Source organism: Oreochromis niloticus, linkage group LG19 (genome assembly GCF_001858045.2).
Source record: "Oreochromis niloticus isolate F11D_XX linkage group LG19, O_niloticus_UMD_NMBU, whole genome shotgun sequence".
Lineage (NCBI taxonomy): Eukaryota > Metazoa > Chordata > Actinopteri > Cichliformes > Cichlidae > Oreochromis > Oreochromis niloticus.
In genome coordinates, this window is record NC_031983.2 from 26,783,977 (window position 1) to 26,799,977 (window position 16,001).

General features: G+C 42.0%; 1 protein-coding gene across 8 annotated transcripts in view; it reads right to left on the bottom strand.

Annotated features, from left to right (window-relative positions):
* LOC100705495 (apoptosis-stimulating of p53 protein 1) overlaps window positions 1-16,001 on the bottom strand; it is a 55,752-nt gene that overhangs the window by 13,521 nt on the left and 26,230 nt on the right. For 6 of the 8 annotated variants that reach the window (XM_005477607.4, XM_005477606.4, XM_013271925.3 and 3 more), the window contains 8 exons: window positions 7,664-7,759; window positions 3,256-3,312; window positions 2,555-2,675; window positions 2,207-2,286; window positions 1,945-2,112; window positions 1,372-1,512; window positions 1,089-1,284; window positions 625-750 (listed from right to left, as the gene is read on the bottom strand). In XM_005477607.4, coding sequence (XP_005477664.1) covers window positions 625-750; window positions 1,089-1,284; window positions 1,372-1,512; window positions 1,945-2,112; window positions 2,207-2,286; window positions 2,555-2,675; window positions 3,256-3,312; window positions 7,664-7,759 — 985 coding nt within the window. Of the gene's footprint in view, window positions 1-624; window positions 751-1,088; window positions 1,285-1,371; window positions 1,513-1,944; window positions 2,113-2,206; window positions 2,287-2,554; window positions 2,676-3,255; window positions 3,313-7,663; window positions 7,760-12,350; window positions 12,619-16,001 lie in introns of those variants that run through there. The other 2 variants (XM_005477609.4, XM_005477608.4) reach the window with 2 other exon arrangements.

Sequence of the window (16,001 nt, forward strand, 5' to 3'; positions counted from 1 at the left end):
ATTTCTCACATATTCAAGCTTTAATTTGAAACCTCTGACCTGATTTGAACCGATTTAACGAATCTTATGTGCCTTGTGTATGAGGAGCTGTAAACAAAATCTCAGTGTTTTCTACAAGGCTCCAAATCTGCTGTCTCAGATCACACGTCTGACATTAACTTTCTATGTCAACTCAAGCTGCGTGTCTCCAGTTACTCTCAAGAGCTGCAACCTGACCTCCATAGAGGCCACATTTACAGAGCCATACTACCAAATATTCACCCTAAAAAACTCGCACAAGTAGTTTCTAGATAACAGAATGTTTAAACGTCCACTCAAAAAATCTATTAAGAAGTGAATCTTTCCCATGGTCATCCCATTCTTTGAGAACGACTCAATTTTTTTTTCCACATAAACATGTGGTGCTATGTTGAAACAATGTTATAACCATCTAAGTTTCACTAATATCCCATACCCTGTTTTGATACTTTACATTTGGATTTGTATGAGGTGACTTTTGGCAACTGAGCAACTTGTTTTTTGTATAAAAATGAGGAGTTAAGGCTCAAGGTGCTGCTAGTATTGTGCTATCACCAATAAACCCAACGGTGAGTAAGTTTGTTTAGTGGTTTCTCCTGGACTCACTGTTACTGTCGCCCCCCTGAGGGGACAGAGGCCCCTCCCACCGCTCAGTGGGCTCTGACAGGACGATGTCTAAATCTGACTCTTTCCATTGGCCGGGAGGCTTCCTGATGGCACTCCTCTCTTCCTCTGTAAGGCCATACCCACCACCACAGACAACACCAACCACGAGACAGCAACCAAACAACAGCACAGACGTAAACATCACCACCATGACATCAGAATGACGAAAACAACAGCAAGACCCACACCAGCACCACAACACGTTACAAAACAGCAATCACAGAACCACCACATTAAATCATTGAACATTGGAGAGAACACCAACACCGACAGAGAAGGGGAAAAAAACAGGACAGGAGAAAGAAATGGAAGGAGAGCAAGTTAGAGGTCAGACAGCGATAAAGACAAACCAAGTCTGGTAAAACACGGAGACTTAAAATGAAAAAAACAAAACATCCACCAACCTGAGAGGGAGCGAATATGGCTGAGAGGGGTGGGTTTGGGCGGTGGGTCAGCTGGGAGTGGGTACCCTGGCTCTTGTCTCCCCTCGGATGGAACCTGGATGTAGGGGCAGACAGCTGCCACTCGACCCGAAACTCCAGCACCGGGGTGGGAAGAGCTTTGAGGGGAGGACAGAGTGCCTCCATTCATACGACTCAACTGAAGTGGACACACACAGACACCCAGAATGAGACTCATATTACATGATAAAGGAAACAGACCAGACTTTTTTTTTGCGCACTGCACCTCTGCTCTCTTCTTATGCAGGCGTTCTCTCAGGTCACCGATTCGTTGATCCATCACGGTCACCTGGGCGTTCCTCTTGTTCAGCAGCTCCTTATTCTGGGCCAACTTGCTGCTCTGCTCCAGATTGTGCCGGTTACGAGCCTGAAAAAAATTATTTTTACTCACATTTATGATTTTTGACACCGAAAGCAGGCAGGAGAAGGAGGTATCCCACTAAACACCAATCTTTTTTTCTGCAACATTTTATTATGTTTTTGATTGGTTATAAAATAGCTGTGATCAGACAAGCCACAGGGTATCCACTGTAGGTACCCAAACTAGTATTACCTCATGGCATTTACATAGTGTTTATGGCATTGCTTGTTTGCATGAACGTCTAGACAGTTAAAACATATTGTTCCCACATGCTTAGATGGCGTGGTGGTGCAGCGGAGGTGTTGGTAGATAATGAGGAAGAACAGGTGTCCTTTATCTTTCCAACCAGATTGAGACATAAACATTTACTACACATCTGTTTAATTAGCCGTAAAGACTGCTTGGCAAAGGCCAAGTGTTTGCTCGGGTATAGTTTACCTGCAGCTCCTGGTAAAGTTTCCTCAGCTCCAGAGCTGCAGGGCCTGAAAGAGGCGATCCTTTATGACCAGTGCCTGCACCCTGGGGTCCCGTGGGTGCCCCATGACCTGGTGCACCAGAGTGTAGCTGCAGGCGCCCTCTCCTCAAATCCTCCAGCTGCTGAGTCAACTGTTAGACCAAAATTAAATACATATATGTGCACATATATCTTATCAAATGAAATCTGCTTCAAAGTTTATAGAAACCAAATGAATTTTCGTACCTGGTCGACTCTGATCACCGCAGACTGCAGCTCCGCTTGCTTCTCCTGAAACAGGCTGCTCACATGGTCAATCTCTGCAGCTGCACACAGAGAGCAGGAAGTCAGATTGAAATTACATCGCTGCTATTCTCTGTAGTTATTAATATTTTAGTGCTCACATTCTACAGAAATGCATATAAACACCGAACACACTGTAAGTCATGAGTAAACGGTCAAAAAAATCCCTCAGGCTGCAGCATCAAGGTTATATGAGATCAAATTCATGGTCTTTTAATATGCAGTCGTTTACTTCAGGGCCTGTAATCCACAGTCACCAACTCTACAGTGTTACAGAGTGTTTAGGCTTACAGAGGTTTCCGTTGATCAGTTTGCTGTAGTCGACTTGGCCTCTCATGGCTCGGATCTTCTTCAGCTTTGCTTCCTGAGTCTCCACTCGCTCTTTGAGCCGCTGCAGCTTCTCAGCTTCAGACTGAAAAAGAGAAGTCAGCGTTTAAAATGGTTAAAAACTCCCCATGCACTCAGGTGGTGGCAGTTCCAGTCATTTAGGTATACTGAAAGGATACCTGCTCTGTAATTTAACTAAACTGTGACCCAAGATGCAGAAAAATACATGTTTTAGTTGATTATGTACTGTCTCAGTTTCAGGAATAAATGGCTACAACGTGTTTAATTTGAAGATGCTCAAATGAATTCTGAAGGTTATCCAATGAAAGCGTAGGTATTTGCTTTACTTGGAAAAGACTTGCAGACAGCAGTAATCAACAGACAGAGCTTCAGCACCTGTTAACATTTAGCCCTCCTACAGACAAACGGAACTTAACCTTCAACGAACTGGCCTGTAGGTTAGACTGCAGTCACATTATTAGATATAAACCACATAAGGGAAGCAGTATGCAGATTATTGTATTTTAAACTGTATTAGTTTGATGAAAATATTGCTACCGTGATCACTCACACTATTGTGTGAGTAAAGCATGGAGTTTAACTTTAAATAGGGTGTCCTTGTGCTGTATAGACTCAAAGAAGACCAACAGAGGTGTGGATCGCACCTGTGACTGTCCCTGGTTGGATCTGCCTCCTTGCTGAAGATACCTCAGTCTCTGTTCCTGCAGGAAACAGAAGTACAGTGAAAGTAGAATCATTTCCAGACTTTCATTCATTTCATTTGAAAAGTGGCACGGCATTTTCAGTTTTAAAGAAACTAAATCATGTTTTGCAAACCCAGCCAGAAAAAAACTGCTATAGAAATAAGATTATCTGGTATACCAACTAAACTCAGCGAGGTCGAGCCCTTTTTCACTTCGAGAACCTGAAAGCCTGTTTTCTAAATCTGCTCACTGACTGAGGAGGATCCTACACAAACAGAGGAGCAACAGTGGGATTTGTTCCTTTATGTCAGTGCTTCAAGGGCGATCGTGGCTCAAGAGTTGCCGTATCGCCTATGGCGCGATACGGCAGGCTTGCTTCTGTCAGTCTGCCACAGGGCAGCTGTGGCTATAACTGTTGTAGCAGTTTGCCTCCACCAGTGTGAGAATGAATGAATAGTGGAGTTGCACAGTGCTTTGAGGGTCTTGAAAAGCGCTATATAAATGCAATCCATTATCAATCAGCAGAATTCAAATTTGATAAATGTGTTGGTGTTATCCGGTTACATTTTCAGCACTGCCTGTTAAATCAAACTAAATGACTATATATATGAAAACTACTTTTCAAGTGGTTTTTGGGTCTTTGATGAATTCAGGCTGGTGCTGTCGACTGATTGGCCAGTTTGCTGTCTGGTTCATTATTTGTCAAGCTGTCATTCAAAATTTTCACGAGTTCTCAGTGAAAAACAAATCCCATTCAGTTTATGAACCAATAATACAATTATTTCACGGTGCTCATGAATTTGATTTCCTCTGTGACCTTTCCAGGGAGTGCCCTACGTTTCGCCCTGTGACAGATGAAATAGGCTCCAGCCCCCAACTGCACCCCTGAATTGGTTGAGTGATTAAGAAGATTAATGGAAAGATGGATAATATTTCCTGGTTTTTAGTACTTTGAGAACACATGCATGGGTTTTCACATTGTTCCCTCTCATTTTGCACACCTGCATGTTAATCTTATTTTTCATAAATAAAATCTTCTTTCAAATGCTGCTGAAATAGATGCATGTACCGCTTCAGACCATGCATCATGTTGTACACACATAATACCAGATTATATATATCAGCAGCACTAGCACCAGCTGCTTATTGCAGTGTTTAAGTGTTTATCTTTACTCTACATAAAACATGCATTTTCTGGACCAGCACATCTGCAACTTCACACAGCCGTCATCTATCTCAACCTCAACTTTTACCTTAGCATTAAGCTCTTAATAAAGCTGAAACTGTAAGCCAAACTTGGAGACACCAGTTACCCCACTCATCTACCATTTTACCAAAGAACAGAATGTTAGATTCCTCATTAATGAGGAATTAATTAAAGGCTGGCATTGCTTTACCAGGAGCAACAGTGAACTGGAGTACTTAATGACTTCAGTACAATTTCTACAACTTGTAGAGCAATCCAGTGGGATAAACTGGGCCCTTTGGTGTGCAAGTACTGGTCCCTGGTCCACATGTTGGATGCCCATGTGTTAGACCTAACAGTAAGCTGGTCTTATGCATTCATAAAATATGAATTATTCATTTAAACGAGAAGTGTTTTCAGTGCTGAATAGCGACGGCAGGAACACTTAATCATCTAGCCGTGCACATCCTTAGTCAACAGCATAATACTATAATAACTGCCATGCATGCAGTTTATTTTCACCTGATCATCACATCCAACTCTGAAAACCATCAGCTGCTATTGATTTTCATTTAAGCTTGTGTGTATCTATGTATCTGACACACACAATAAACTACAGTAAAGAGAGAGAGAAAGGCTGTGATGTGTGATGCTGACTGAAGCAGTTTACTCCACTCACTCTGTATTTTGCAGGCACATAGTGGCTGACCTGTGTGTGTGTGTGTGTGTGTGTGTGTGTGTGCGCGCACACGCGCGTGTCTGTGTGTATGCGCGCGCAAGTGTTTGTGTGTCTCTCTCTTTCACACACACACACAAGGGGAGGAGGAAAAGGGCATGTTGGCAGGAAGCCGCCCTGCTAACACATTACATAACAGGAGGGTGTTTAATTACAGATGTAGTGCAGGAATAAAAGTTTTTATGTTTTCGACTTTTTATTTTCCAGGAAGTCATCAATCTACGTTTCGTTATATTAATGTTGAGAAGACAGAAAATGCTTCTACATCAGCGCCTGGGAATTTTTTTCATCCAGCAAGGAAATGCTTGAGCAAGCTGGAAGGAAACACTTAATAGCTGTCAAATTACAGAAGCAGTTAAACTGCTGCTTTCAAAAAAAAAAAAGCTGAATATCAGCGTAAAACTGACAGGCAAAAAAATCACTTCCACAGCAGTCTTGAAAACTCAAAATGGCCAACTAAAAGTTTGTGGTTGATGCATTTTATCAAAAACTTTACCAAATAAATCCTGTTTGGCTCACTTTCCTGACTCCTTCCTGGAGTACAATACTGGGTAAACTTCCCAGCAGCTGTAGGTCCCTGCTGAACTCATTTCCTGCTAACTCAGAAGGCCACTTCCTGAATCTGGGGACGGGGACAAATGACCATGATCTGTGTCTCCAGATATTTTCTCACATGTGCTGCAGCCCTGAAGCCTTCTAAACATCAGCCAACAGAGGCAAAAGTGAGAAAAAGTCGAGCTAAAGACCTCTGTTCTGAGTCCAGGCACTATTTGTTCAGTGTGTTTGTGGTTGCTCTTAGACAGATGGGCTAGTTTAGGTATTTGAGAAACTGCTGATCGACTGAGATTTTCCCACACAACCATCTCATTTACAGGGAATGATCTGAAAAAAAGAAACTATCCAGTTAGCTGCAGTTCTTTAGGTGAAAATGCCTTGTTGATAGAAGACAACCATAATAGAAATAACCACTCCTTACAACCAAGGCAGGCAGAAGAGCCTCTCTGAATGCACAACACATCAAACCTTGAAGTAGATGGGCTACATCGACAGAAGCCACACTGGATGGTCTGATGAGTTTTGACCTGTTTTTGCAGAATTTGGCATGAAGAACATGAAAGCATGGATCTATACTGCCTTTTATCAATGCTTCATGCTTGTGGTGGTGGTTTAATGGTGCAGGAGATATTTTCCTGGCACCCTTTTGCCCCACTAGTACCAACTTAGCATTGTTTAAATGCCACAGCCTACTTGAGCATTGTTGTTGACCATGTCCATCCCTCTATGACCACAGTGTACTTATCTCACACTCAAATTAATCTCAAATTAGTTTCTTTTACATGACAATGAGTTCACTTTCAGTGCAGTACAGCATGCTTGGGATGTATTGGAATGGGAGATCTGCATCATGGTTGTTCAGCTGATAAATCTGCAGCAGCTGTGTGAGGCTATCACGTCAATATGGGCCAAAATCTCAGCACTAGCAAGGTCCACCAAATAAATTTCTACAAGTCTAAATTCTTTTTTATGGTCAGGCTAGCTAAAAATTATCATAAAAATAATCACAATATTGTCAACTTTACAGCTGAGTCTTCTGCAACAAAGCCGGCTGCAAGGAAAAGCAAAACTTTGAAATGGGCTAGAGCAAACTCAGCCTGTGGTGCTGTAGTTGGATTCCTATTTTTAAGTTCAGCTCCTATGTGAAGGCTTTCCAAATGTCCAAACGACCCAAATTATGTTCTTCTAAAACAGAAACTCTCTCATGACAAAACGGACGCACTATGTAAAGACCTACACTGTCCAGTCTCTCAAATCTGCTCAAACTGTCTCCCTTCAACATCAACAACGTGTGCACATCTACAACTGACTGGGTATATATTTATTTGGAAGAAAAACCCAACTTTATCTGGGCATAGCAATATTTTGACCGATGTCACCTTGGGCTTAAGGGGTTAACGTGCAAACTCCCCAGCACAAACTTACTGTGACCTTCAACTGTGCGAGTTTTCATCGATTTGTGCTGATGTGAGAAGAGCGCTGGTAATAGTCCAGAGAGCAGCTGTCATGTGCCCTTCCTCCTGCACGCTCCACCCATGCAGCTCCCTCAGGTAAACCTCACTGAGTATTTCTGAACCAGACTATCTCCTGTGTGGTGCATGTAAGAAACTGCAGCCTCTGAAAAAGTCTTAACTCAATTCTCCCCAGCCTACGTCTGAAAACGAGATCTGTCCTCCAGAGCCAATCTTTCACGTCATTCCTCAAACCCTGAACTCGATCACAAAAAAGAAAAAGATGCATGTGCTGTGATGCACACACACATTCATCTGAGGCTCCAGGGGCCTCAAAGCTGACCTTTTCAGACAGACTCTAATGTAGCTAACCTTACATTAACTGACAGGCAATCCATCCAGCAGCTGTGTGTGTGTGTACAGTATGAGTGTGTGTTTTACCTTGGCGAGCAACATCTGTTGCTGAGCCTCTATTTGTTGTTGTTGTCTTGTGGCCATTTCTTGGAGCTCAGAGAGGGTCAGCTCCACACGGGGAACCTACACCGGCATACAGGGGTTATACATTAATACATTATGTACATAGAGACAGGCAGTGTTTTCCCACAGTTTCCATCCATTACACGTCTCACTGTTGCTGTCGAGATGAAAACCCAAACAGTGACAGGAGATAAAGCACAGCTGCATACGTATATCACCTCACATTTTAGGTCACTGAGCAGCTTCACTGAATGTTATTAGGCAGGCAGCCGGTGGCTTTGGAAGAGCGACAGAATTATAGTTTAGGGTTAAGGAGAAAAGAAAAATCACCAGAATCTTCCCCTTTTCCTCACAGCATTTCCTTACAGATATCAACATCTCTGGGAGAGTGCTTTGTTCAGGAATATCTTTCTTGAGACTGATGTGTGTTTGCGTGTACGTGTGAGGGTGGGAAACGGGGAGGAATGCCTTTAGCAGACAACAGCGGAAGGTTTCAACCCAGCTACATCCTACTATTGTGCACATTCACTTATGAACACACACAGACACACACTGCACCTGGTGTTATATTCATTTCCAGTTCACAGTGAAGTCAGACAAGCTGGATATGACTACATCTGTCCTTTAATAGCCAGGTTATCAGAACGTGGCTCCACGATTACAATACTTTTCAACAGACTGCAGTGCAGTATCATAATATTTAATAATTATTGTTTGACAGTTTGACTCCCACAACATCAGAAAGGTCTGGCCTTACAGGGGAGATATTTTACTATCAGTGTGTGAATGACTGATTATGATATAATACACTACATCAACTTAAGCCATCCTAGGACAGAGAAAAAGGAGTTTCAACCTGGGATTAAAAATGCGATCATACTATTAAACCTCAGACAGGCTTACAGCTTCATTTAGTTTAACCCCCAATCCAGAGTAACACTGATGTATGAATATCATCCATCACTCCCATTTGGGCTGAACAAACTCCACCTATTGTGCTGCAACTGTATTCTTATGTGAAGTTAATCTAAAATCTGAAGGTTTTCCAAATGTCAAAATGACTCCGATGATGTTCCTCAAAAGCAGAAACTGTCTTATGGGCAAATGAATACGTGAGCATTAAAGATGAAGACTCGGTACACTGGTATCTATTGAAATTTGCTCCCATCAACATCTTCCATTTTAAGACTCACTGTGTGGCTGTTGTTTCCTGTTTTGAACAGATGAGCCATCTGCCCACATCACCAGGCGAGAATGTGTGTTGTGAATAATTTTTAAAACTGTGAAACATTATAAACAATTAGTTTTAACTGCAGCTGCTTTTATGGTATTGCCTTTATAAGCTGCTTGTTTTTAAGTTATGCTTAGTTTATTGCATTACATCACCAAGATGTATTTATGTCCTTGGTCAGCCGAAGAAACACTATATGATTAGTATAGCAGATTACTTATATGGCACAGATATCTATTAGGGCAGTTTGATCATCTAAAAGGAATCAGTCGAGGCCTCAGATGAAACCCTGAGGAATGCCAGAGTTAACAGATTGTGGTGGGACAACATCATAAGTAATATAAAAGAGTATGGCAAAATCTGAGATGGTTATTAGTATAAATGATATACTCACAAACAGTGAGTATCAGAGTATCAGTAACAGAGGTCTAAACAGTAAAACCAGTGCAGAAGGGCCTTAAATGGGAATCCCTTGTAAAGGCCAGCAGGAGGCGGTTGCTCAAGAAAAAGACAGATTGGATAAAATTCTTGGCAACTTGACTTTAGTAAACCCTTTTCTCCTGAGTTTATGGGTTCAATCACTTGTTTCAAGTCCAATTTAATAAAACATGATGTTCATTTAATAAATTATGGTCCTTATTAGTGACCCTGAGACCTTGAGTATGCAATGTCCTTCTGTTTCTTTGTCACATGATTTCAATCGTGTCATCTGGTTTCAAAGAGCTGAAATGGTAACGGCCAAAATGCTTCAGAAACCAGCAATTACAATGTTATTGGCATTACAGTGGCTACTTCCTTCTTATACTCAGTCTATGGATACACAGTTTTAAAGGGTCAGTTCATCTATGTTCAGTGCACGAAAATCATTTTTACTTAAGTGAGTTCTGATCATTGCAGGTTTTTGCCGGATGTCTGCTTGAAACCATGGATGGGTTTTTTTTAATGGCGCTCAAGGAAAAAAAATAAATCCCAAATCAGTCTTTTTATCGAAATAATCTACAGTCTTCTCTGCGAGAGCTACATTGGTGTCTATTTGACTTGAATATGATTATTGACAGTACTTCAGTGGCCTGAATTTGGGGACTGCTCCGATTATCGGACATAGAAACTGAAGACAGAAGAGTCTGTTGTTACTGGCATTTAATGGGACTTGGATTAAGGGTTGAGTTGTTTAAATAAAAATGATTTTTTTTCCCCAGTGATACGACAGAAATGTGTGAAAAACTATTCATGTCTAAGTGGAGACTTAGATGTGCCATGACTAAGGGAGGCGCTGATGAAAAACTCCATTACCCTGAACAGCGCCCTTGGGTTATGACACAAGATATGAAATCAGTGAAACAAATTAAAATCATCATCAATTTAACTACTGGAAGCTGTAACTCTGGCAGCACTAGTGCTATGCGAAATATCAGTATTGATGATTAACAGCCCTGACAGCCACACTGCGCTATAGACGGCGGACTGACTTACGGAAATCTACGTAAAACATAATGCACACATAGTGTATTCCACTGTAATACATCATGTGTTAGACAGTGACATTATGCACATTACACAAGGTTTTCCAGCCAGTGTCGCCACATAACATTAGCTAATTGCTGACTTTTGGGATCCTGCGGTTCCTCACTTTGATGTGCATTATGGGGAGATCTCCTGCTAGTGCCATCTTAAAGGAGATGTTACATAGTTTGCATTATTGGGATATGAACAAATTTGCAACAATAATTGCATTGTTTTCTCATATCTCAAAAGCACAGATACATTAGTAATATCAGAGCCTATCAGCATAAGACACTATTAAGATTTTTTTTTTATTTTTTAAGCCCTTTCAGTCTGATATCCCTTTAAAATGTATATAATGCATAGATGGAACTACGGGGTGGGGCTTCAGACAAGCAGCAAAAAGTACAGAAGTTTTTTTGTTTCCATGCAGTAACCATACGTGGTTGATGAAGGATGCAGTCAGACTAGGCACACTTGTCTTGTGCCATGCCTGAGCCTAATAGCCTCCACACTGACGAAACTAAAACTGCGCAACAGCATGCTTCAGTCTTTTCTGTCCACTGCTGAAACCACTGCTCCTTTCTCTCTTTCCTCTCAGTTCCTCGTTCTTTTTCTCATTGCTCTTTTTTCTCATGAAGAAAAGTGCTTTTGCAGAGCATTGTGAGGTTCATGAGTTTATGTATTTGTGCTTTAATTGGTGTCGTTTCACATCGGCCTTTCTCGTCGCCTTATTGATTTATGAATTTGTTAACATGGCGATTTTCAGTTAAACTTTAGAAATGCTTTTGTTGGTGCCAAAATGTTGAAGTTCTACATAGTTACAACATGTTAAACATGTCCTCCTGGACCCACCTGTTAAAGTCAGACAGGGCAGAACGGATGAATGGTCTGATCTGGGGGTCAAACATGCTCAGGCACAGCACTGATCACCTAAAGGGAGTATACGCTTCATTTTTACTAAGCTATAAAGTCGTCCAGACACCATATATAGATTTCAAGCACCTAGTGACATAATGTGGGCAAGACTTAAGATAAATTCTCTCAACTTCCACAGAGTGCAGGATGCCTCTGATTGACATATGATCTCATGCTAAATACATTAGTGGCTTACCAAGGCAGCCAGAGCTTAAAATGCCCACTAGTGACCAGCAGTCAGTTTCAAAGTCATGCATGATGATGGACTCGTTTCCAGTTGCAGTTTAATGCCCGTACAGTCACCTGGATGAGTTTCCAGCATTCTTCCTCATGCTCCATGCATATCAATCCTACTACTGCCATATTATATATTGTCATCTTTTTCTGCCTCTGCTCTCCATCACAGCAGAGCCTGCTCCTAAGCAAAAAAAGTAATTGTTTTTTTTCTATTGCTTTTGTATCAAGAGTACAGTCTTTTGTACAGGAGTACACGTGTGTGTTATTTGAAGATGTACTAAACTAAAACCCTGCAATGCATCAGCACTTTTCACATTTTGGAGCCATCACAAATACATTTTGGAAGCATCTAGAAAAAGCTCTGAAGATTCAACTATAGCTGGTTTCAGAAAAGCAAACATGATACATATTGCTCTGTAAACACCCTGAGCAGTTTTGCTGACTTCCTCAGTTTAAAAACCTCCGTTTGCAGGACTGAGGCTGAGGATCGCTTGTCAGTCAAAGCAGTGTGTGAGACAGTTTTCCCGGGATTTCCTGCCACTGAAGTCCTCGAAATGCTTCAGCTTCTAGCTTTCCACTGATTCAAATGAGAACATGCACTCCAGCTACAGGAAAGTTAAAAATTCACCTGACACTTAACCACAGTGTCATGCTGCTCATGCTGTTAAGACACTCTAACACATCCTGCAGACTGTGTCGCTGCGAGCCCCCTGCTGACGTTAACATGCAGTTCCTACCAGCATCCCGCTGTGCTGTATTTACCTGCAGGCTGTCCCATGTGATCCTGCAGGAGCGGACTTTAATTTTGCTGCATTGTCCTTCAACAGTAAATTCCTGCACCAAATCTACCTCATTCCACTCCATCCTCACAAGCGTCTCAGAGACACGCCGGACCTTAATGGTTTCTGATGGAAAAGCGTTGCCAGAGGCTCGCACGAGAACCGCTTAAAGAGGAGGAAATGAGAGTGATCCTTATCACAACTTTCCCTCTCGTCCGCCTGGTGATGTGCTGAGATTTACGACACTCGCTCTCCCTCTCCCTCACTCGCTCGGCCCACACACCCTCCCTTCTCCTCCTTTCTCTCTCGCTCTCTCTCTCTCAGAAACTCTCTCGGTTATTAGTGCGTTCTCATGTGACGTTTTTACAGAGAGCAAATCCCACCGATGTGACACCGCTTTCAACTGCCACAGTAAACATGAAAAAACACAAATAGGTGCAAAACGAGAGAAGGGAACTCATCACCTCCCTCGTTTTCTCTGTTTTCTTTCAGTATCACCCTCTTTTTCTGTTATTGCTCTCAGTTTCCAGTCTCTTCGACCTCAACCTTTTTCTTCATCTATTCGTCTCCACTCCTCCTTCACTTTTCTCTCTGCTTATTAAGCCCCATCTTTCTCCATATCTGTATTCTTTCATCTCTCTTTCTCTCAGTCCTTGTCATTTCTCTGCAGCTGGCTTTTTGCTGCAGCGACATCCTCTCTCACTCTCTTTCCCTCTCTCTCCTCTCACACCTCCCTTTTTCTTTCTCCTACTTTCTCTCAGAAGGAAAATCACTGCACCACAGCCTGATGGGGCACTAGCTGCTCTCATCAACCTCTGCCTCCCGCTCCAGATGTGTGGTGTAAAAAAGGTGAAGATGATCAATGGCTGTGGTAGTATGCATGGCGCACACACTATACAGTTAACAGCTGACTGCTGCTGCGTCACATTTTCATTCTCTCTTTCTCAATTTTGCTGTCTGCAACACACACACACACACACACACAGACAGAGTGACATGTGACTTAAATGCTGCATCACACATTTTTATCTTTCACACAGACAAACACACATCAGTTATTCCTCCTGTTCTGGGTGCAGCCCTCCATGGGTGTGACTGTGCCGTGTGTATTGTATGTTGAGCTACGTAAGCCATTTATAACCAGTAACACTGATTTTAACATGTTGTACTTTAGGATGTGAATGTTATTTCTTTATAACGGATGGAAACTTTGTATCATTTTCACTGCAACAGTATGCTTGAACATTTAGGTTTTATTGTTCTTTCAGGCTCATGAAACAACATCAAAGACATGAAAACTCTCACAACAACCTCCAGCTTTTAATGGAAACCACAGCCAACAGATATGTTGCCAGAACATCACTAAAGTCATTTTAATTGTTTAGATATGACAATTTTGCACATATCCAAGAAGAAATAGCAAAAATGTTAATTTTAACATTTTAATAGTTGAAGCTCAGATCTCCCAACTAATCTAATTCTTACAATGTTTATCCAAACTTGACTAAAACGTGACCTCTTTTCTATGAGTGACTCCTGGTATGATGGGAAGCTTGGCACAATACTTGGGTTTTTAAGGAAATGGAAATCTTGACGCTAGTATCTGCAGGCTGCAATGGAAACACCAAGAACATTAGCTGTTACACCGGTGCCATCAATGAGTTCAGTCTGCAGCCACTTAAAGAAGAGGATCACAGGGCAGTGATCTAAGTTGGGTAAGTTTAAGGGAGATAACAGAGGTTTTAACTTAGTTACTTCTGTAACTAAACATCAATTACATTTAAAGTGTTTTCTTGTTGTGGCCTGAATTGTTGCTCTAAATGTTTTATAGCATGTACACGAAAGGCGAATAGTCCGTTTCAGGTTTGCATCACTCATTTAACAATGCATAACACAAAGATTTCAATAAAGAGCTTCAATATTTTTGTAGATCCAGTGTTATAGATGCAACATGAGGATGTTCAAAGATCCATATTTGGACTTTGCTTTTAGATGGAGGTGTTCTGGTGCTTTGTTTGGCTCCAGGATCCACATTTTGGCCGTAGAAACCCTCTTCCACCAACACTTTGCTGTGCCAGTGCAGAGCCAGTTCTGTCTTGGTGTCTTTTCAGAAACAGCCCACATTTACAGAATACCAAGAACAAAATATTTACTAATAGAAGTTTGGATCCACTTATCTGTCCTGATTTTCATTTCATTGAAGTTACCCAACTTTTTGTTTTTGGTGAGAACATGTGGAACCAGTTCTAGACTGGAAAAGAGCAATTTGTGCCGTGGACTCCTGATAGACAGAGGAGCTGCTTTCTCACTCATGCTCCAGGTGGAAAACAGCGATCTGAAGGTGACTGAAGTTTCTGACGTGCTTTTTATGCTGTGCCACGTTTCCTTCTTGAAAAATATGATTAAACGTCCACATGCCTGGATGGCAGTAGAGTGTGTGATCTGGGTTTTGATCTCAACCATGTGGGTGCTCACCTGCTTTGCTCAGTTGTCAGTTTTGTTGGCTCTAACTGGTGGGGAAGCCCCAGTTTAGGGCAAACAGAATTGGGCTACTTTGATGACAGCTAGAGTTGCCAGACAAACCTGGCAACCCTAGCAGTGTGCGTTTTTCAGCCGTAAACTACTTTCTCATGGTGCGATCGTGCCCATAATCTGAAGCACATGGAGATATTTGACCTTCTTAGTGTGTGCACACTGCCTTTCTCAACAGTGCTCAAAGTTATGCATACAAACACACACATTGTTCTGATCATAGGTCCCTCCAGTAATAAAACCCATCTCCTGCCCATCTGCTGTGCACCTCCAGTAAAAATATTTCTCTAAATCTACAATAACAGCCTTCAGACATTCCTGAAGCCCCAGGCCAGACCAAAGGGGAAAGCTCTGTTATCAGAAGAGCTTCAGTAACCAACATCCACACAGCAGGGTGGCCTGGTGGCCGCAAACATCCTATAACTGAAAGAGCTCATCTTTGAACTTGTCCATCATGTGTCCTTGGGCAAAGCAGTTAACGGCATTTAATTTAAGAGTATAGGAAGCTCCGGCACAGCAACACCTGGACTTGCGTCACAGGAGGCAATTCAAGTCCGCAGACGCCCCTGACCCTGGACTTTGAAAGCCTTCATATTAATTTAAATCAACACATCCCCTGATGTGTGTTTGGTCAAGAGCGCTCAGACACACCTGACTGCTTAATATATCCCACAGCAGCGCTCCCACATGCAGCTGGATGGGGTTGAGTTACACAGAGCAGGATCAGCAAACTGAATTCTGTGCCTTAACTCAAAGTGTGTGGTTACACTTGGTTACTCTGAGGTCAGGGGCGAGGTTTGTAAGAGGGTGTGCTGCAAAAGGAAAGGTCTGCAAGACACCAGCATTAAGTAGTAACAGCTACTCATTTATTGAGCAACTAGCACAGTGTCAGTCAGATGAGAAACTATATGCTAACATGTTTTTCCTAAACAGAATAAAGTGAAACAACACAGTGACCATCTCTAATTTAGAGTTCGTGTCAGTCTTCAAAGAGCGGCACAGTTTGAGGACACAGAAGGCTCCCTGATGCAGTTAATGTTAGCATGAAAATTTAATTTCATCTGTAATTTATTATGCATCAGCACTATTGGCTAACAGCAGG